Below are 16,171 nucleotides of genomic sequence, written 5' to 3'. Positions count from 1 at the left end.
CCCGGCCGCCCCCCCTCCCTGCAGCCCCCTCCTGCAGCCCCTTCCCGCAGCACTCTTTCCCTGGGCATGTGGCGCCAATGCACTGCTCTTTCTCAGCCCGCCCACTCTGTTTCACTGGGCCTCGTGTTCTCATCTGGGGGCTAGCGAATCGGATCTGCTGGGTGACCCAGTTAGCTTGTGACCACAGCAACCGTTGGCTCTCGGCCTCTGCGTCTCGGCCTCTGCGTCTCCTCTCCGGAATCCAGAATCAGGGGTTTCTGGCATTGGTGGAGGTGATGAAGGCTTCAGAAACCCACCCTGGTGTAAGCCCACTTCTCTGGTGTGGCTGACCTCTCCCTATTTTACCTTTCCAAAGCCCCTTTCTTTTTTCTTTTCGGTTTTTCAAGACAGGGTTTCTCTGTAGCTTTGGAGCTTGTCCTGGAACTAGCTCTTGTAGACCAGGCTGGCTTTGAACTCACAGAGATCCCCCTGCCTCTGCCTCCCAAGTGTTGGGATTAAAAGTGTGTGCCACCACCGCCTGACTTCAAAGTCCCTTTCTAAGGGCCTGGGATGTGGCTGCTTAGCATGGATGGAGTCCTGGGCTCATCTCCCTGCACCAGGTGCACGCTTGTAATCCCAGCACTCAGAAGACAAAGATCAGAAATCCAAGCTCGTTCTGGCCTCAAGCCTGCTGACACAGAAATTAGGAACTATCCAAAGTATGGCTCCATGCTTAGTGGAACAGTACAGACCCATCGAAAAGAGCCACTTAAATTATAAAATAAAAATTTGTTAGTTTGTTTTTAAAGTTAATTTCTAATGACTGTGACCATCCCTGGGTGGAGGGGACGCCACACACAGCAATTTTAGGGAGGTCCAGTGGCTAGAGATCAGTCCTACTTCAAGGCTGGGCCAAGCCCCTTGGGAACTGAGAAGGGCTCTTTAAGGCCATGGATTGACTAAGTGGCCCTGGAGGGAGACTGGTGGGCTGAGTCCAGGGCTCTTGACTCCCAAGAATGTCGTCCATGATGCAGAAACAAACCTGAGGTCAGAGGCAGAGACAGGGTTGAGACGCTGGCCAGGGCGCTGGCTGCGGATGGAGGCCCTCTCGTCCTATGTCCTACGTCAGTGGGAGTCGTGTGGCTAGGCAGACAGTATGGGTGCCTTGATATTTTAATTGAAGCCTGGAGACACAGTTGCTCTCTCTACTGTGCTAACAATGTACGGAATAAATAATTCAACCCTGGCTGTGTTGTGCCTGCTGTCCTCGCCCATGGGGGTGGCCACACATGAGCGAGAACACACACACACACAGAGAGAGAGAGAGAGAGAGAGAGAGAGAGAGAGAGAGAGAGAGAGGAGAGAGAGAGCGCCCCAGGAGTTAGGCAGATCTGCTGTTAGGAGCCAGTGGCTGTGGCCGGACCAGAGGCTAAGCATTTTCATTTTAACTGGGCACCTTTTAACTTTAGAGCCGTGGTTTCTTTTCAGGCAGTGCTTGAAAACAGGTTAGCAGAGAGCAGGCCACTCGCTCCTGTGCGCGGCAGCTGAGTGGAATGAATCTAGAGGCCTATGTGTCCTCAGACCAGCCTGAGATGCCAAGTGACCAGGAGACAGGGACCCCCTTAGTGGCGTACCCTCTGGCCTACGTCTGTCTTGGGCCCCTCAGATTTAGCAAATGCCATGGGGCTCCAACCATTGGAGGGAGGTGTGGAGCAGATTCGCAGGGGTGGGGTGTTGGCCAGAGTGAATGAATCTGTCTTCCTGGAGTGAGGAGGCGTGATGTACTCTTGGATGGTCAGTGTGACAGGGAAGGTGTGGGCGGAAGTACAGTTGGGGCAGAGAGAGCAGTTCTGGCGGGGAGGTCTACGGAGGTGGCTTCCTCAAGGTGACTACTCTTTCTAGACAGAGATAAGGCCGGGGCATCAGGGCATGAGGGGCAATGGGATGTGTGGGTCTGCTGGGGACACAGCAGGGCTGTCAGGGAAGTCCCTCTCCGGTGAGGGTGGAGCCAGTGGACAAGTTCTATGGGAGGAGAATGCTTGACCTAGCTGAGAGGCAGGGACCCAAGGTGGTGCTTCTGGTATATCTTCCTCACTTGGAGCCTGCTGAGCACCAGCCCCCCTCTGATACACCCAGCAACAGGGCCCTCCACTATCTGCCACCAGCCTTGTGGTTAAGCAAACCAGAGATGGAAAATGGGGGTCCTGACTCTTTCTGCCTGGTGTCCCTGTCTGCCACAGTCCCAGCCTGCACAGTTATAAAGCTGTAGAAGGGCCACTGCCTCATGGGGTGGGGAGAGGAGGGAACCGAGGGCCTGTTTAATTTAATTCCCTGTTTTATTGCTCGTTGGATAAATAACCTTCATTAAGACAGAAAGCGCGGGGCGGGGGGGACATGGACAGGGAGAAGTTTGATTAATTTCGAGCTGCTTTCTCATTTGTTAATTTTCTCCCAGTTCAGCGGGATTATTTAAACAAATTACAGACATCACTGTACCCTTCTTCCCCTGCAGGACTGTGGTCCTCAGGGAGGGTCCTGGCTCCCTCGTGATTATTTAAGAGAAACTTGGGGCAGGCAAGGAGGCTCCTCCATCTCTTTTGTTCCTCATGTAGAAGAGGCTGGCGAGACAGGACACAGCTACAGTCTAGGGGCTGCCCAGAGCCCACCTTTAGTTCTCTTCCAGCCTGCTGCCTCCTGGCCACTGCCCTTCTTGCCCTCACCTACCCACCCCATCCCCTGCTTCAGCTCTCTGTCTGTCTCCTGCTGGGGTACTCACGGGAGAGCAGGCTGGGAGGTGGGAAATTACCATCTCAATCGCTCTCTTTCTCCTTTTCTCTTTCTCTTCCTCCCCACTCTCCCTCCCCTCTCCTGCCCCAGCCCTACCCTTCTCTCCATCCCCTTCTCTACCTTCAGTTATGGGAATTGAACCCAGGACCTTGCTCGTGCTAGGCAAGTGCTCTACCATTGAGCTATGGCTCCAGCCCCCTTTACCCCGTCTTGTGACAGTCTCACTAGTTTGCACAGATTGGCCTTGAACATAGTCCTTCTGCCTCAGCCTCTTGAGTGTGCGGGATGACAGGTTGTGAACAGGCCTGTGCATCCTCAAAGGGATTGCCAGCTGCCTGCTGTCCTGAGTCTCCATGTGTGCATGCCTGGTATGCGTGCAGCATGCATGCCGAGCAGAGGCATGTTTGTATGCACAGACTGTAAGCGTCATCAGGTTCACCTCTCACAGTAAGCCCGTATGCTGTGCAGAGGGCGCATGTGCGGAGCTCAGCGAGTGCTGTGTGTGCACCCGGGTTCTGGACAGTATGTGGAGCGGTATCTTAGTTGCCCCGCGTGTATGCACATCCGTATTCTTGAATGTGTGGGGGCGGGGTCTCAGGTGCCACTCTGTCCCCGTCATGCTTTTGTGTCACAGCTACAGACCAGACTGGAGGGAGAGGAACACAAAACAGAACCAGGGAGTGCCATGCCTGTGGGGACTGGGTAGAGCTGGGGAGTACGGCTGTGCTCCCGGTGTGAAGGTCAGATCTAGGACCTCTGAATGGGAGGTGGACTCAGCGCTGAGAGGGTGGACCTGGAACAGACCACCATGAAGCTGCAAGTCACCTGCTTGGAGAAACCCTGTCAGAGACACAGCCGTGGGGAGGGAGGCCAGGGCCGAGGGTCAGTGGTGAGAGGGTCTTGTCAGGGATTTAGGTGGGAAGTGCAGAGGGGACTGGGCAGGGCCTTGGGGACCCCTGCTTTTGCTATGCTAGGATGGACTCAGGGCCCTGAACATGCAAGCAATCACTTACCGCTAAGCTACAGGGCTCTGGTTTTTCCAGACAGGAGGTACCTGTGTGGCTCAGGCTAGCCTCAAGGACGTGGTGTGCCTGTCTCAGCCTGCGGGCTGGGATTCCAGTCGCTGTATTCCGCTCTTTTTCTCCTGTGATGATTCCCTGAAAGACTATTGTCTGCTGTCACCGCGAGGCCTTGCCATGCCTGCTGCTTGTGGCAGCCCCCTGAGCTGTTTCTTGAGCTGGCCTCAGGGGCCACTTAAACCGTATGGGAATTTTGGGGCCCTCAGGGTGAAAAAGGCCCCCTCTGCAGAACATGTCACCTCACACTGGGTGTTGTGGAGCCTGTGGGCACCTCTTGTCCACGCCTACATGATTTGGACAAGACTCAGATGTGCTGGGGGCCCTCATGGACTTGGGGGGAGGCCAGGTGGCAGGGACAGGGCCCAGATCTCAGCAGCAGCTGCCGATGGCACTCCTGGAGTCTCTGCATCTGCCTTGCGGTTAGTTACAGAGGTGACAGTGGCCTCGACGGTGACAGGGCAGGTTTCTAGGACAGGCCTGAGGTGAAGTTTTGTTACTTGACTTGGCGGTGAAGAGCAGCATCAGGGAAAGTCTGCAGAAGTCTTAATGAGTAAGTCCCTTTGTGGGCCGCATCCTCCACACCAGAGAGGGGCTGCCCTGCACTCTGCCGAGTCCCGGGAGCTGGGGCATGATGGGCGTGTGGCTGGCGGTGCAGAACTGAGTGGTACCTATGGAGGCTTCCGCGGCAAGGGGTTGGGGACGCCTCCTCCGTATGCACCTGCTGCGCGCAGCAGAAGCAATGTCCTGTCCCTGGCATTTCTGGCCTGAGGACCGTGCAGGAGGCCTCCTCCCCAGGTCCCAGGGGTTCAGAGGTGACAGAACTCGTTCCCTGTGGAGGTGACAGGTTTTGCTGGCACATGGAGCAGAAGTGCAGGTGGTTCATCCGCTCGCCACCTGGGTGACATTAAACCCGATCCTGCACCCCTCGGAGGGAAGGGAGCAGCACCTGTCCCCTTCGGAGGGCTGGCAGCAGTGAGTTTTGATGACAGGATGAACCTGGGCAAATGGCACGTGGAGATGGAGGTCAGAACACTTATGGGCGTGGGTTCTCTCCCACCGTGTGAGCCTCAGGGATTACACTCGGGTTGTCGGCTTCATGGCAGGCGACTTTACCCACTAAGCCACCTCGTGGACATCCTGTATGAACGCCTCTCTGGCAGAATCTTGATAGGACCTACTGAGGAGAGCCAGTAAAAGTGGATTGCCACTCCAAGACACCTGCTCAAAGTTGGTTGTCATTCGTAGTCTTGGTCTACGTCCTGGGGCTGTGGTAGGCGGAGAGGCAAATGGTTCTCCTCAGGGTCTGACATTCCAGTCGGGAGGCACCCAGTCCACACACCTGTGGGCAGTGTGTGCTGTCGCAAGTGGGAACTCCAGGTAAAAGGCCCTAGGATGTTGGGTAGCACAGCCCAGAGCTGGGGAGCATGGTGGAAAGGGATCAGGTACCTGCAGATCCTACAGGACCTGCTGGGCTCCTGAGGAGGGAGAAACTGAGTTAATGGGTTTTCTTTGGTCCTTCCAGCTGTAGGCGGGCATGCAGGTATTTGAGAGGGTGTTGGGGGGGGGGCGGCTGAGGAGACAGGGATCCATCCTGCTAGAGGCACAGGAGTTGGCTTGGTAGGGGCCACATGACAGAGTTGGTGATTGGCAGATAGGTTCTGGTTGTTTCCAGAATAAGGCCAGCCACCCCTGATGCTAAGTCAGGCTAGGGCTATGAGGCAGACTCAGGATCCTGATGCTGCTTTGGCCTGAACAGCAGGAAGGACAGATACAGCGGCTGTTTTGAGACCTGGCAATTCCTGCTGGGGACCCTCAAAGTCTGACACAAAGTCTGGTGTCCCAGAGGAGGTCAGCTGGCTGGGATCCTGGCCTTCAAGGTTCATCTGAGGGGTGAACAGAGAGGGGCAGCCTGGGCCTTTGTGCTGTGAGCCCTGGGGCATAGGGCTGAGGACAAGGAGGCTGTGCCAGCCGGGGAGGCTGAGGAGGGCCCCAGGACCACGTAAGGAGGAGCCACAGAAGTCATTTGCTAAGGTGGGGACAAGCACCATGATGGAAGCCACTTTGGGGAGGGCTTCTGGGGGCTCCAGCTGGGCACCTGGCCGGGCACCCCACGGCTGTGCCTACTGTGCTTCGCCCTGCTTCTGGCTGTCCCCCGCCTTCTCCCAGCCAAACCCCAGAGTCCCAGTGGGGCTTCCTCCTGGCTGCCTGGCCGGTCTGAATGTGGCCTGGCTGTGCTCATAAATCACAGGAAGTGCTAGCTGTGTGACTTTTATCATCTCGTGTGTTCAATGATGTTAATACACCCCATTATATCATCTTATATTAATATAGTGCAGTCCATCACACACACAGCGCCTCCGCTGACTGGGGAGAGTGGTGGGCCGACAGTGGTTCATTTCCTTGAAGGCCAGCCACGCCCCTATCGCTCACACCTCTTGCTAAGTGGACCTCAGGGTATCTGTGCAATGGCAACCACGCTGGGCATTAAACCAAGTGGTCCTCCTGGCCCTACCCCAACTCCTGCAGCCCATGGAGGGTCGCCAGATTTGGGAGAGGTTTTCATGAGTCCCTGCCTACTGTGCAGCCCCCTCCCGCTGTTCTGGCTGAGGGCCAGGCCGATCATTAAATTCTCACTGAACAGGGCAGGTGCAGTGGTGTAAAGCAGACGCCTGCGGTGCAGGGGAAGGGAGGCAGCAGGAGCGACCCTGACCCTTGTTCAGGCTTCCTCTCAGCCCGGAGATGGCGTGAGGGAAGGGCTGGAAGCCGTGTGTGAACACAGGGTAGTGCCACAGGCTGAGACCCCTCAGGGGAAGCCAGACAGACCTGGGTTCAAATCCTGCCTTACAATTTGCTGTATGATCTCAGGACATATTTTCTTATCTGAAAAAGCAAGTAGGAAATAGTGGTCCTGTTGTGTGGGGAAGGAAGGAAATGGTCCCCCCCGGGGGGGGGGCAAGCACCGGGACAGGTTGATTCTCAGTGTGTCGGTGACCGCAAACACTGCTCCCCGCTTCGCAGGGCTGCCAGGGCCAGGTGTAGCCAACTTCATCTCCCAGTCCTTCCTCCTGCTCTTCCCACTCAACCCTACCCCTAGCGCGGACCCTGGAGTCCTGAGGCCACTGGGCTGGTCTATGACCTGGTGACTGGGGCAGCCCTTCCCCTTCTCCACACTGACCTTTCCTCCACTTACAGCGAGGGTTAACACAAGAGAGCAGAGAGGGCCTGCATCCTGTCACCCGCACCCCAACAGGACAGTGGTTGTGGCGTCTGGGTCTCTTCCCTCTCCCCAGCTTCCTCCCTGCTTACCCTTCTGTTTGCTCCTCACTGTGACCTCCACAAACACCCGATTCTCATCACGATGCCCACTTCACAGACAAGGAGACTGAGGCGCCGTGAGATGGTGATCTGGGACGGCTCAGTGACCTAGCGACCACGTCTTACCTCTGGGGGCTTCGTTTTAGCTCCTCACACAGAGCCCAGGAGCTGTGGTTCTGAGGGTGCCAAGCTTGGCTTTAGCCCTCCCCACCCAGGCCTCAGCTGCCACCCGCCTCACCCGAGATCGCCGCTGACGAGGTGGCACAGTCAGCGTGCGAGCCCGCTAAAGGGAGTGTAATTTATTGATCTACATTTTGCTTATGAAGTAGGGCAAGTGCTGATGTGAAGATCTTGTTTGCTCTTGGCCCAGGGCCCGCTCCCGCCCGAATGCTCTTATCTGTCTCCAGGCCCTGCCTCCGACGCATCAGTGCGGCTCCTTTGTCAGCGACGCCAGGCGAGCCAGGCGCCCTCCTCCCGGCACATCCCATTCTTCTCGGCTCCCTGCCTCCTGGTGGGGGTGGGGGTGTGCTGGGCTCCTGTGAAAACATGTACTGCTTAAAAGGGCAGGCCGGGACTGAGCACGCGTCTTTCGGGATGTCTCTGTCCAAGGCCCGTTACCTGTGCTGCTGGTTCCCCCCAAGCAGAGCAATTCAGAATAGGAAATTAATCCAAGTGCCAGTTTCCTGTCTTGATAGGATGCTGGGCAGCCAGAGTGGAGGCAGGGGTGTGGGGCAGGGTGTTACTGTGGAATCAGAGAGACAAGGTTCAGCAGAGCCCTGGAGGCAAGGGGAGGTGGGAGAGTGGCATTGCCCTTATGTGGGTGCTGTCATGGGTGGCCCCTTACTGCAGAGGCATGGGGCAAAGGGAGAACTCTGCCATAGATGAGAATCCCTAGGGTAGGGTCATTTGCACTGCTCTGGGAAGGGATGATCAGCGCAAAGGCCCCGGGGCACAGTGCACCTCAACCCTCAAGGTCTAAAGGGAAGCGCATGGCAGGAAGCAGAGGCAGTGGACCTCTGAGTTTGAGGCCAGCCTGGTCTACAGAGTGAATTATAGGACGGCCAGAACTACATAGGAAAAGCCTGCCTCAAAAAGTGCCCCCCCAAAGCGAACCCATTCCCGGTTAGCGCTCTCTGCCTCACACTTGGGGGTCAAGATGTGAGCTCTCAGCTGCTGCTCCAGCGTCAGGCCTGCCTGCCTGCTGTGCTCTCTGCTAAGACAGTCATGGACTCACCCTCCGAAGCTGTGATCCCCAAATAAACTCTTCTCTAAGTCACCTCGGTCATGTTGGCTTCCTCACTGCAACAGAGTAAGATGGTCGCCAAGAGAAAAGAGAGGCCCCACCCATGGCGTGCGCTGTGCTGTGAGGGTAACAGTGCTTGCCTGGCCTGTGGGATGCTGGCGCTGTAGGGGTGCCCACACACCGCAGCCAGGCCTGTGCCCTCCTAGAGGACAGTCACAGGCAGGAGCCCCTCTGGCAACCTGGGGCTGGGGTGCTGCTGGTGATCCTAATTAAAAGCTCAGATCCAAATGGCTCGATGATGGAATTTCTAATTAAATCAATTTCATCTCGTCTGGGAAGCAGAGGTTTGCATACGATAAGCATGAAATTAATAATTACGTTTAGAAATTACCTACTTCTGAAAGCAGACCATCCGCACAGCCCTCTGGGGCCCGGGGCAAGCTTCACCCTGTCCTTTGTGTTAGAGACAGATGGACCACTTCAGCCCAGAGATGGCGGGCAGGAGAGGCGTACGGTACAGGGAGGAACAGCTTCTCTTTGCTGCTCCCTACTCGGTCCTGTGGGAGACACAGGCAGCCACTTGTCACCGGAGGCTATGGCATCCTCGATTTCTATTTAATTTTATTTATTTATTTTTTAATCTTTTTAGTTTATTGAGATAAGGGCTCACTAGCTATGTAGACCAGACTGGCCTTAAACTCAGTGAGATCCGCCTGCCTCTGCCTCCTGAGTGCGGGATTACTGACTTTTTTATGTGTATGAGTGTTTGCCTGCATGCATGTCTATGTAACACATGTGTGCAGTGCCCACGGAGGCCAGAAGAGAGTGTTATATCCCCCAGACAGTTGTGAGTTGCCATGTGGTTCCCGGGAATTGAACCTGTATCTTCTGGAAGAGCAGCCAGTATTCTTAACCACTGAGCCATATCTCCAGCCCTAGCCTCAGATTCTCCATATGCATGCATGTTCTGTGTGTGGATACATGTGTGTAGACACACTATATACAGAGGAGACTGAGGTTTCACATAGCAATTACTGGTATGGGTTTTGGAGCAAGCCTCTTTGGGTTCAAATCCTGCCCCCCCAGTCAAGAGCTGTGTGACCATAGGTAAGTAACTTAACCTTTCTGTATTAGTTTTAGATAAGTGAAGATTAAATAGGTCCTCTTATATAGTATACACTCGAGGGTGTTAAACTTAGGAACCTACTTAGGACAGTAAGGTGTATTGTAGACATCTAATCGGTGTTGGTCTGACAGTGCTCATGAGCCGTGTGTACCTGAGGAATCTAGCTCAGTCTAGTAGTGCCCTACTAGCCTAAGAAGTGTAGTGTCAAGTGGACACATTCAAGTTCTGAGGTGGAGAGCCATTATTAATGTATGAGACTCGCAGAATCATGTCACTACTCACGGTATAAGTCAACACGAGTGAGGCGATGCCGCAGTAACAGCCAGCCCTCAGACCTGCTGCCTGGATCAGTCAGCATGTGTGAGGTGATGCTGCAGTAATGGCCAGCCCTCAGATCTGCTGCCTGGATCAGTCAGCATGTGTGAGGTGATGCCGCAGTAACAGCCAGCCCTCAGACCTTCCGCCTGGATCAGTCAGCACAGGTGAGGCGATGCCTCAGTAACAACTATTCTGCAAACCTCTGGGATTTGAAGGACATAGACTTAGTCATTGCTAAGTCACACATCTGTGGATTGGTTAGTGCTTTGTCCTGCCTCAGGAACCCACGTCTGGCTGGAGCCTTGCTGGTGGCTACAGTGGGGGATACATAGACCATGGGGTATCTCTCACCTGCAATGAATGGCATGCTCTGCACAGTGGAAACATGCATTCCCTGCTCCCAGCTCATCAAGCCGGACGTGTCATGTGACCTGGCCAACGTGTGCCACAACTGTGGGCTGTGACTAGGGAAGCAGCACCTGGCATGAGATCCCTGCGTGTTCTTTGCTTAGGCAGTTGTCTCTGTTTCTTCTGCTGGGATCACCTTCGCTGAGGTCTGTCCCTGAGTTCATGGCAGGTGAAGCCCACAGCAGGTACTCGGGAAGCCATTACTGAGTGAGTGAGTTAATGAAGAGGCCACCAGGGTGTGCGAGGAAGTGGAGGAGGTGGAGAGTGTGGAGCTGGTGGCCATGGCAGCCACAGAGGCAAAGGGACCTCTTGGATCTTGCAGACCAGATTTACTTCCTGTGACATTGGCAGTTTGGAAATTCCCTTGTGTGCTCCCAGCCACACTGGGGTACCCTAGAGGCCCCAGAGGAGAGGGGGGCACTGTGTGGAGCTCCCAGACACACTGGGGTACTCTGGAGGCCCCAGAAGAGAGAAGGGTGCTGTGTGGAGCTCCCAGTCACACTGGGGTACCCTGGAGGCCCCATAGGAGAGGGGGCACTGTGTGGAGCTCCCAGCCACACTGGGGTACCCTGGAGGCCCCAGAGGAGAGGGGGGCACTGTGTGGAGCAGATTATGGCTCCAGAGGCAGAGGAGGGCCCGGATACGGTGGAGTTTACATGAGAGAGCTGAGTGGGGCAGGATGCTCCTTGGATAGAGGCCAGGCAAAGCCACTTGCTGGACCCAGCGAGGCCAGGCTGGGTGTGTAACCAGGCCCAGAGTGGCCAGAGGCTGGGGCTGGCCTTTGTCTGTGGTTGGTGTGAAGTGATGAGGTGCAGGCCAGGTTGGGGGAACCATTCCAGCTGGCCCAGCCTGAGTTCCCCAGGTCTATGGGGAGCAGCTGGTGGCTCTGGTGGGTGTGGCTTCTGAAGGGGAAGGTCCAGCGTGTGGTCATGGAGGCAGGGGTCAGTCTATCTGCCCGTCTGAGGCCTATCATGAGCCTTCCAGAGACTTCCAGGACTGTTCCTTGGTGACTCTCATCCTGTGGGTCATGACCCCTTTGAGGCCCGGAGGAAAGGGATAAAAGGCTGTTGCCATTCCTGTCAGGTGGCCCTTGAAGGGTCTGTGGGAGGGTCTTGCATGGCTGGCCACTTGGCTCTGGCTCTGACTCAACAGGTCATGTGGAGGTTGGGTGGAGATTTCTCTACCTTTCTGAATGATTTTAGAGACTATGGAGACCATACTCAGTGATTCTCTGGGACACTGATAGCTGCTTCCCTGGGCTTGATTCTGACACTTTGGAGCCTTTCTCTTGGGCCTGAGCAGTGGCGTGCTGAATTCCCCTGTGTTCTGGCCAGGGTTGGCTTGCCTGGACTATTGGGGGAGAGCCAGATGGCAGCCTGTAGTCCCAAGGACTCACATGCACCCCAACACAGCCCATGTGCAGGCATACCAGGTAGGTCCCACTAGGCAGACCAGTCTCCCTCAAATCTAGGATCTGACACCCATGTCACCCCACTGGGGGCCTTTGGCTCATCCCCTCATACCTGCCTTCTCTTTTCCCTTTTGCCTTCTGATTTTCTTTTGAGACAGGGTCTCACCATGTAGCTCAGGCTAGCCTGGAACCCACATCAATCCTCCTGCCTCTGCTTCCCAAGTGCTAGGTTTTCAGGATTGCCCCCACATCCAGCTCCTTTTGCCCCAGATCTCTTCAGTCCGTCACTCCCCTGCAGGAAACCTGGGGCAGAGACAGGTGTCCCCCGGCCTGGCAGTACTCTGCAGTGCAGTGGCCGTGCGCAGCCGGAAGTGTGAAGGGTGTGCTGTACCCACGTGCTCAGGCGGCTCCGTATGCGTTCTGGAACATGCATGCCTGCACAGATGCCCTAGGATTCTTGCTTGATTGTTGCTGAGGCCCAGAAGCAGCTTTTAATCTTCTTGTGGCATGGACTTTCTCATTATTCCAGGAGTGTGGGGGGCAGAGGGAGAGAAATTTCACTTTTTCTTCTCAGTCCCCTGCATAAATCAGAGCTCTCCTGGGGCCAGCAGCAGACACACTACGCACTCTCGGCACTCCCTGCTAAGTAGCGCTTGGCCACAAGCGCCTCCTGCCTTGTCTCCTGTCTGCTGGGAGCAGGGGTGTCCGCCAGTGCTCAGGGATGGATGCTCACTCACTTTTACATCCTTCTGCTGACACCGCACAACAGGTGACTTAAACAGGGGACACTCGTGTGGCAGGTTGAGGGGAGCCTGGAGGAGCCAGGTGGGCTGACTGTGCAGTGCTCTGCCTGTAGAAGGGTTGGGTGTGTGAAACAGTCCATGGCTTCAGCTTCTCTCAGGACCTGGTCGTGAAAATGGGCTGTTGAGCCTCGTGTCTGCGATGCTTGTCCCTGTCCCCAGAGTGTAGCATGAGCTGTCCTTGGCACCCAGAACAGAGCGAGCCTCACATCCAGTGGGTGTTTTGCCTAGGACCCGGGCATGGGAGGCTGAGGAAGTGGCAGGAGTCCTTCCGGCCGCCATTTTGAGATGAGAGTCTCTGAGGAGAATGCTAATGGAGTGTCCTTCCCTCTCCAGCTGACAGGGCGCTGAGGAGGGCACACAGCCCCATGAATCAGCAGGGCTGAATCACCTGGTGTGGCAGACTCTCAGACGGGCCCCTTTGCCCAGCAGTGCCCCTGCCCCTCCCCCACCTCAGGCTGGGGCAGCAGGAGGGAGGGAGCCTCAGAAAGCAGCAAGCTTTCAAGGATGTCTCCCTGGTGGTGATGGGGCTGTGGACGGAGGCCTGCTCTCAGGAGTACCAGGAATTCCCCTATTACCAGCCACTCCTAATTGCCCATTCTGTAACTGCAGAGCCTGAAGCCTGGGGTGGAGAAGGGACTGGTGAGGTCTACCAGCTAGAGAGCAAGAGTTGAGCTCGAACCCCAAATCTCAGCCTGAAACCTTTCTTAGTGGTACTTCAGAACCTGTGCTGTGGCAGGGAGAAGGGACTGGTCTACTGTCCCTTACCCTGACCTGGTCCCAGGTTGGTGTCTGTCCCAGGGCCTCAGGGACTGCTGGAGCAGCACAGCCTGGCTTTCCTGCTGGGTTCCATGCAGAAGCCCCATGCAGGCCCCCATCTTTGTGGGAATGGGGTACCTTCTGTATGGTAGAGGGCCTGGGTGTGAAGCTGCTGACTGCTGTTGGGGACAGGGCTGGGCTCACTGGGGTTGGGCTCCCAGCCTGACAGTGGGGTACTTGGGTGTCTGTTACTCTTGTCCTGGTTGGGAGGGAGAGAGGATGAGTGAGCAGCAGACTAGCTGAGGGGACAGAGAGTGGGGACCCAGACTTTGGTGCTCATCTGGAGGAAGCGTGGGCAGACGAGTCCCATCCCAGCTGTCCCCATATTCATGGTGTCTTGTTGGGTTGGTGATGAGGTTGTAGGGGTTTGGGTTTATTCTGTAGAGCAATCTTTTAGGAAAATGGACATTTTAGATGTTCACAAAGGCCCACGTACCTGTCACGGCTTTCACTGAGTGACCGTCAGCTCTCCATGATTGGTTTGTCCTTCCTCCTGCCCTCTGGGGTCCTATGAGGCAGACCCTAGATGTATCCTTGTCACGCCCCCCCCCCCACATAAACAGTGTTTCTCTGTAACCCTAGATGCCTTGCATCTCTAGACCAGGCTGGCCTTGAACACAGAGATCCACCTTCCTCCGCCTCCTGAGTGCTGGGATTAAAGGTGTGTGCCACCACTGCCCAGCTTCCTCTCTAGCATCTCAGTACAAACTTCTAAACATTGGTTCTCGCCTGGGACAGTCGCTCCCCCGGGACTTCTGACCCTCCTGGAGATATACTGGTGTTCAGTGTAGGATGAGGTGCTCTGGTACATGGGGCACAGGCTGGGTATAGAAGACATCCACAGGGCACAGGCTGGGTGTAGAGGACATCACAGGGCTCAGGCTGGGTGTAGAGGACATCCACAGGGCACAGAGTAGCCCTGTCTAGGAACCTCTTCCATTCCTAGACTGTGTGACAGCTGAAAACCCCTAGGAGCAGGGGGCTGTGGTCTCCATGGTGTTGGAGAGGAGGGGACTGTGAGGAGGTTCACATGGCTCCTTTCTTGTCCTTTGGGATGTCTTTAAACACTAGACGAGGGGAAGGGAGGCAGTGTCTATGGGAGGGGTGACTTTTGGGGTGCAGCTGCCCCATTTATGCGCTTGTCCATGTACCACCTTCCCTCTCACCCCTAGATTCCCCAGATCAGCTACGCCTCCACAGCCCCGGACCTGAGTGACAACAGCCGCTATGACTTCTTCTCCCGCGTGGTGCCCTCGGACACGTACCAGGCCCAGGCCATGGTGGACATTGTCCGGGCCCTCAAGTGGAACTACGTGTCCACGCTGGCCTCAGAGGGCAGCTACGGCGAGAGCGGCGTGGAGGCCTTTATCCAGAAGTCCCGAGAGAACGGTGAGTCCTGCGTGGAGATGGGCCCTCTACTTCCTGCTTCTCAGCTCTTCCCTGTTTGGTGTCCCCCCGCCACAACTCCACGATGCTGTAGCTCCTGCTACGGGTGAAGGCTATGAGGGGCAGCTCTGTCCTTTGTGGGAAGGGAGAGGGGGATGGGGAATGGGGGGGCTGTTACATGGTGATCAGCAGGGGGTGCTCAGGGATGGGTGAATGAGGACTGGTGGCTGCTGGGTGCCCTCCACAGTGGGTGTCTGGGTCTCTGCTGCCTTACCCACTGAACAAATGGCTGTTCTCACTTGTCCCTGTAGCATGTGCTCCGGGGGCTCCAGTGGTAAGTGACTGGCACAGCAAGGGTTAACATCTGGATGGGGACTCCAGGGATCAGTAGGGTCCTGAGGGGTAGTGGTGACTGCAGGAGGGTCCTGAGGTGGCAAGCAGGCCCCTGTGGCTTCTGGGGTCCCCTGAGAAGAGGACAGGGGAGGCCCTGGTGCTCCTGGCTGCCCCATCCTGTGGGCTCTAAGTAGCTCACCGCTGCCCTCGACCTTGGCCAGTGTGTATTTATACCTGCAGTGCCCGAACCTCTAATTGCTTTTCCCAAAACTGCAGTGGCCGGAGGTTGGTGATGGTGGTGCCCTGCAGGCGTAATCCCGCTACAGTTCTCTGATAAACCCTTTAATTGTAGTGGGAAAGCTGCCCGGGTGCTACTCTGTGCTGCGGGTTCTGTAATCCCAGGGCTGCTCCTGCCCTGGACCACAGAGCTATTGAAGGCACAGGCTCTGTCCTCTGTGGGACTCGGCAAGACAGAGGGTTTATTCATAGTGTTTAACCCCGCTGTAGGGACCTGGAGGTGGTAGAACATGTGTTGAACCTGCTGTCTGGGTGGCCCCAGCCTCTGTGGAGAGTGTCACCACAGGCCTCAGGGGTCACTCAGTACCTCACATCTTGTCACAGTACAGAGGGGCAGGTGTGGCTTCGACCCCACATTCCAGGGCAAGGAATGTTGACCGGCTTTGTGTCCTTATCTACTTCGATTTCTGCCCATGCTGTTCTCTCTCTGGGGTCATGGCCAGCCGGGGTGTGGCAGGGACACATGTGAAAGTGTGTGCATGGCCTGCAGGCACAGGAGAAGTTGGTGTCTGCCATGTTCAGCCAAACGCAGGGCCGTGAATTGCTTTTTCAAGCACCTAATTGGGTGTTGGGAGTGGGGAAGAATAGTCCACAAAAGATGCTCAGAAAAGATGGCAAAGTCTCGAAAAACAAGAAAACCAGTCCTTCCCTTGCTGGGCCCTGGATCCTCCAGCCTCCTGTCTGGCAAGAAGTCCTTCACGTGGCTACTTCTCTTAACTGCCCTGTGCCTCTGAGATCTGGCTGTCCATCGTAGCCTGACTCTCTATACTGCCCTGTGCCTCTGAGATCCGGCTGTCCATCGTAGCCTGACTCTCTATACTGCCCTGTGCCTCTGAGATCTGGCTGTCCATCGTAGCCTGACTCTCTCTG

The 16,171-nt window shown here is 56.0% G+C and overlaps 1 protein-coding gene across 1 annotated transcript in view; it reads left to right on the top strand.

The window, feature by feature from the left end:
* Grm4 (glutamate metabotropic receptor 4) overlaps positions 1-16,171 on the top strand; it is a 71,223-nt gene that overhangs the window by 13,552 nt on the left and 41,500 nt on the right. The window contains exon 2 of the mRNA XM_050141495.1: positions 14,458-14,674. Within this exon, the coding sequence (XP_049997452.1) occupies positions 14,458-14,674 (217 nt within the window). The remainder of the gene's footprint in view (positions 1-14,457; positions 14,675-16,171) is intronic.

Source organism: Alexandromys fortis, unplaced genomic scaffold, assembly GCF_014885135.2.
Source record: "Alexandromys fortis isolate MF-2015 unplaced genomic scaffold, M_Fortis_MF-2015_v1.1 scaffold_9, whole genome shotgun sequence".
Taxonomy (NCBI): Eukaryota; Metazoa; Chordata; class Mammalia; order Rodentia; family Cricetidae; genus Alexandromys; species Alexandromys fortis.
The sequence above is the reverse complement of the archived record's forward strand: the minus strand, read 5'-3'. Positions and strand labels throughout refer to the sequence as shown.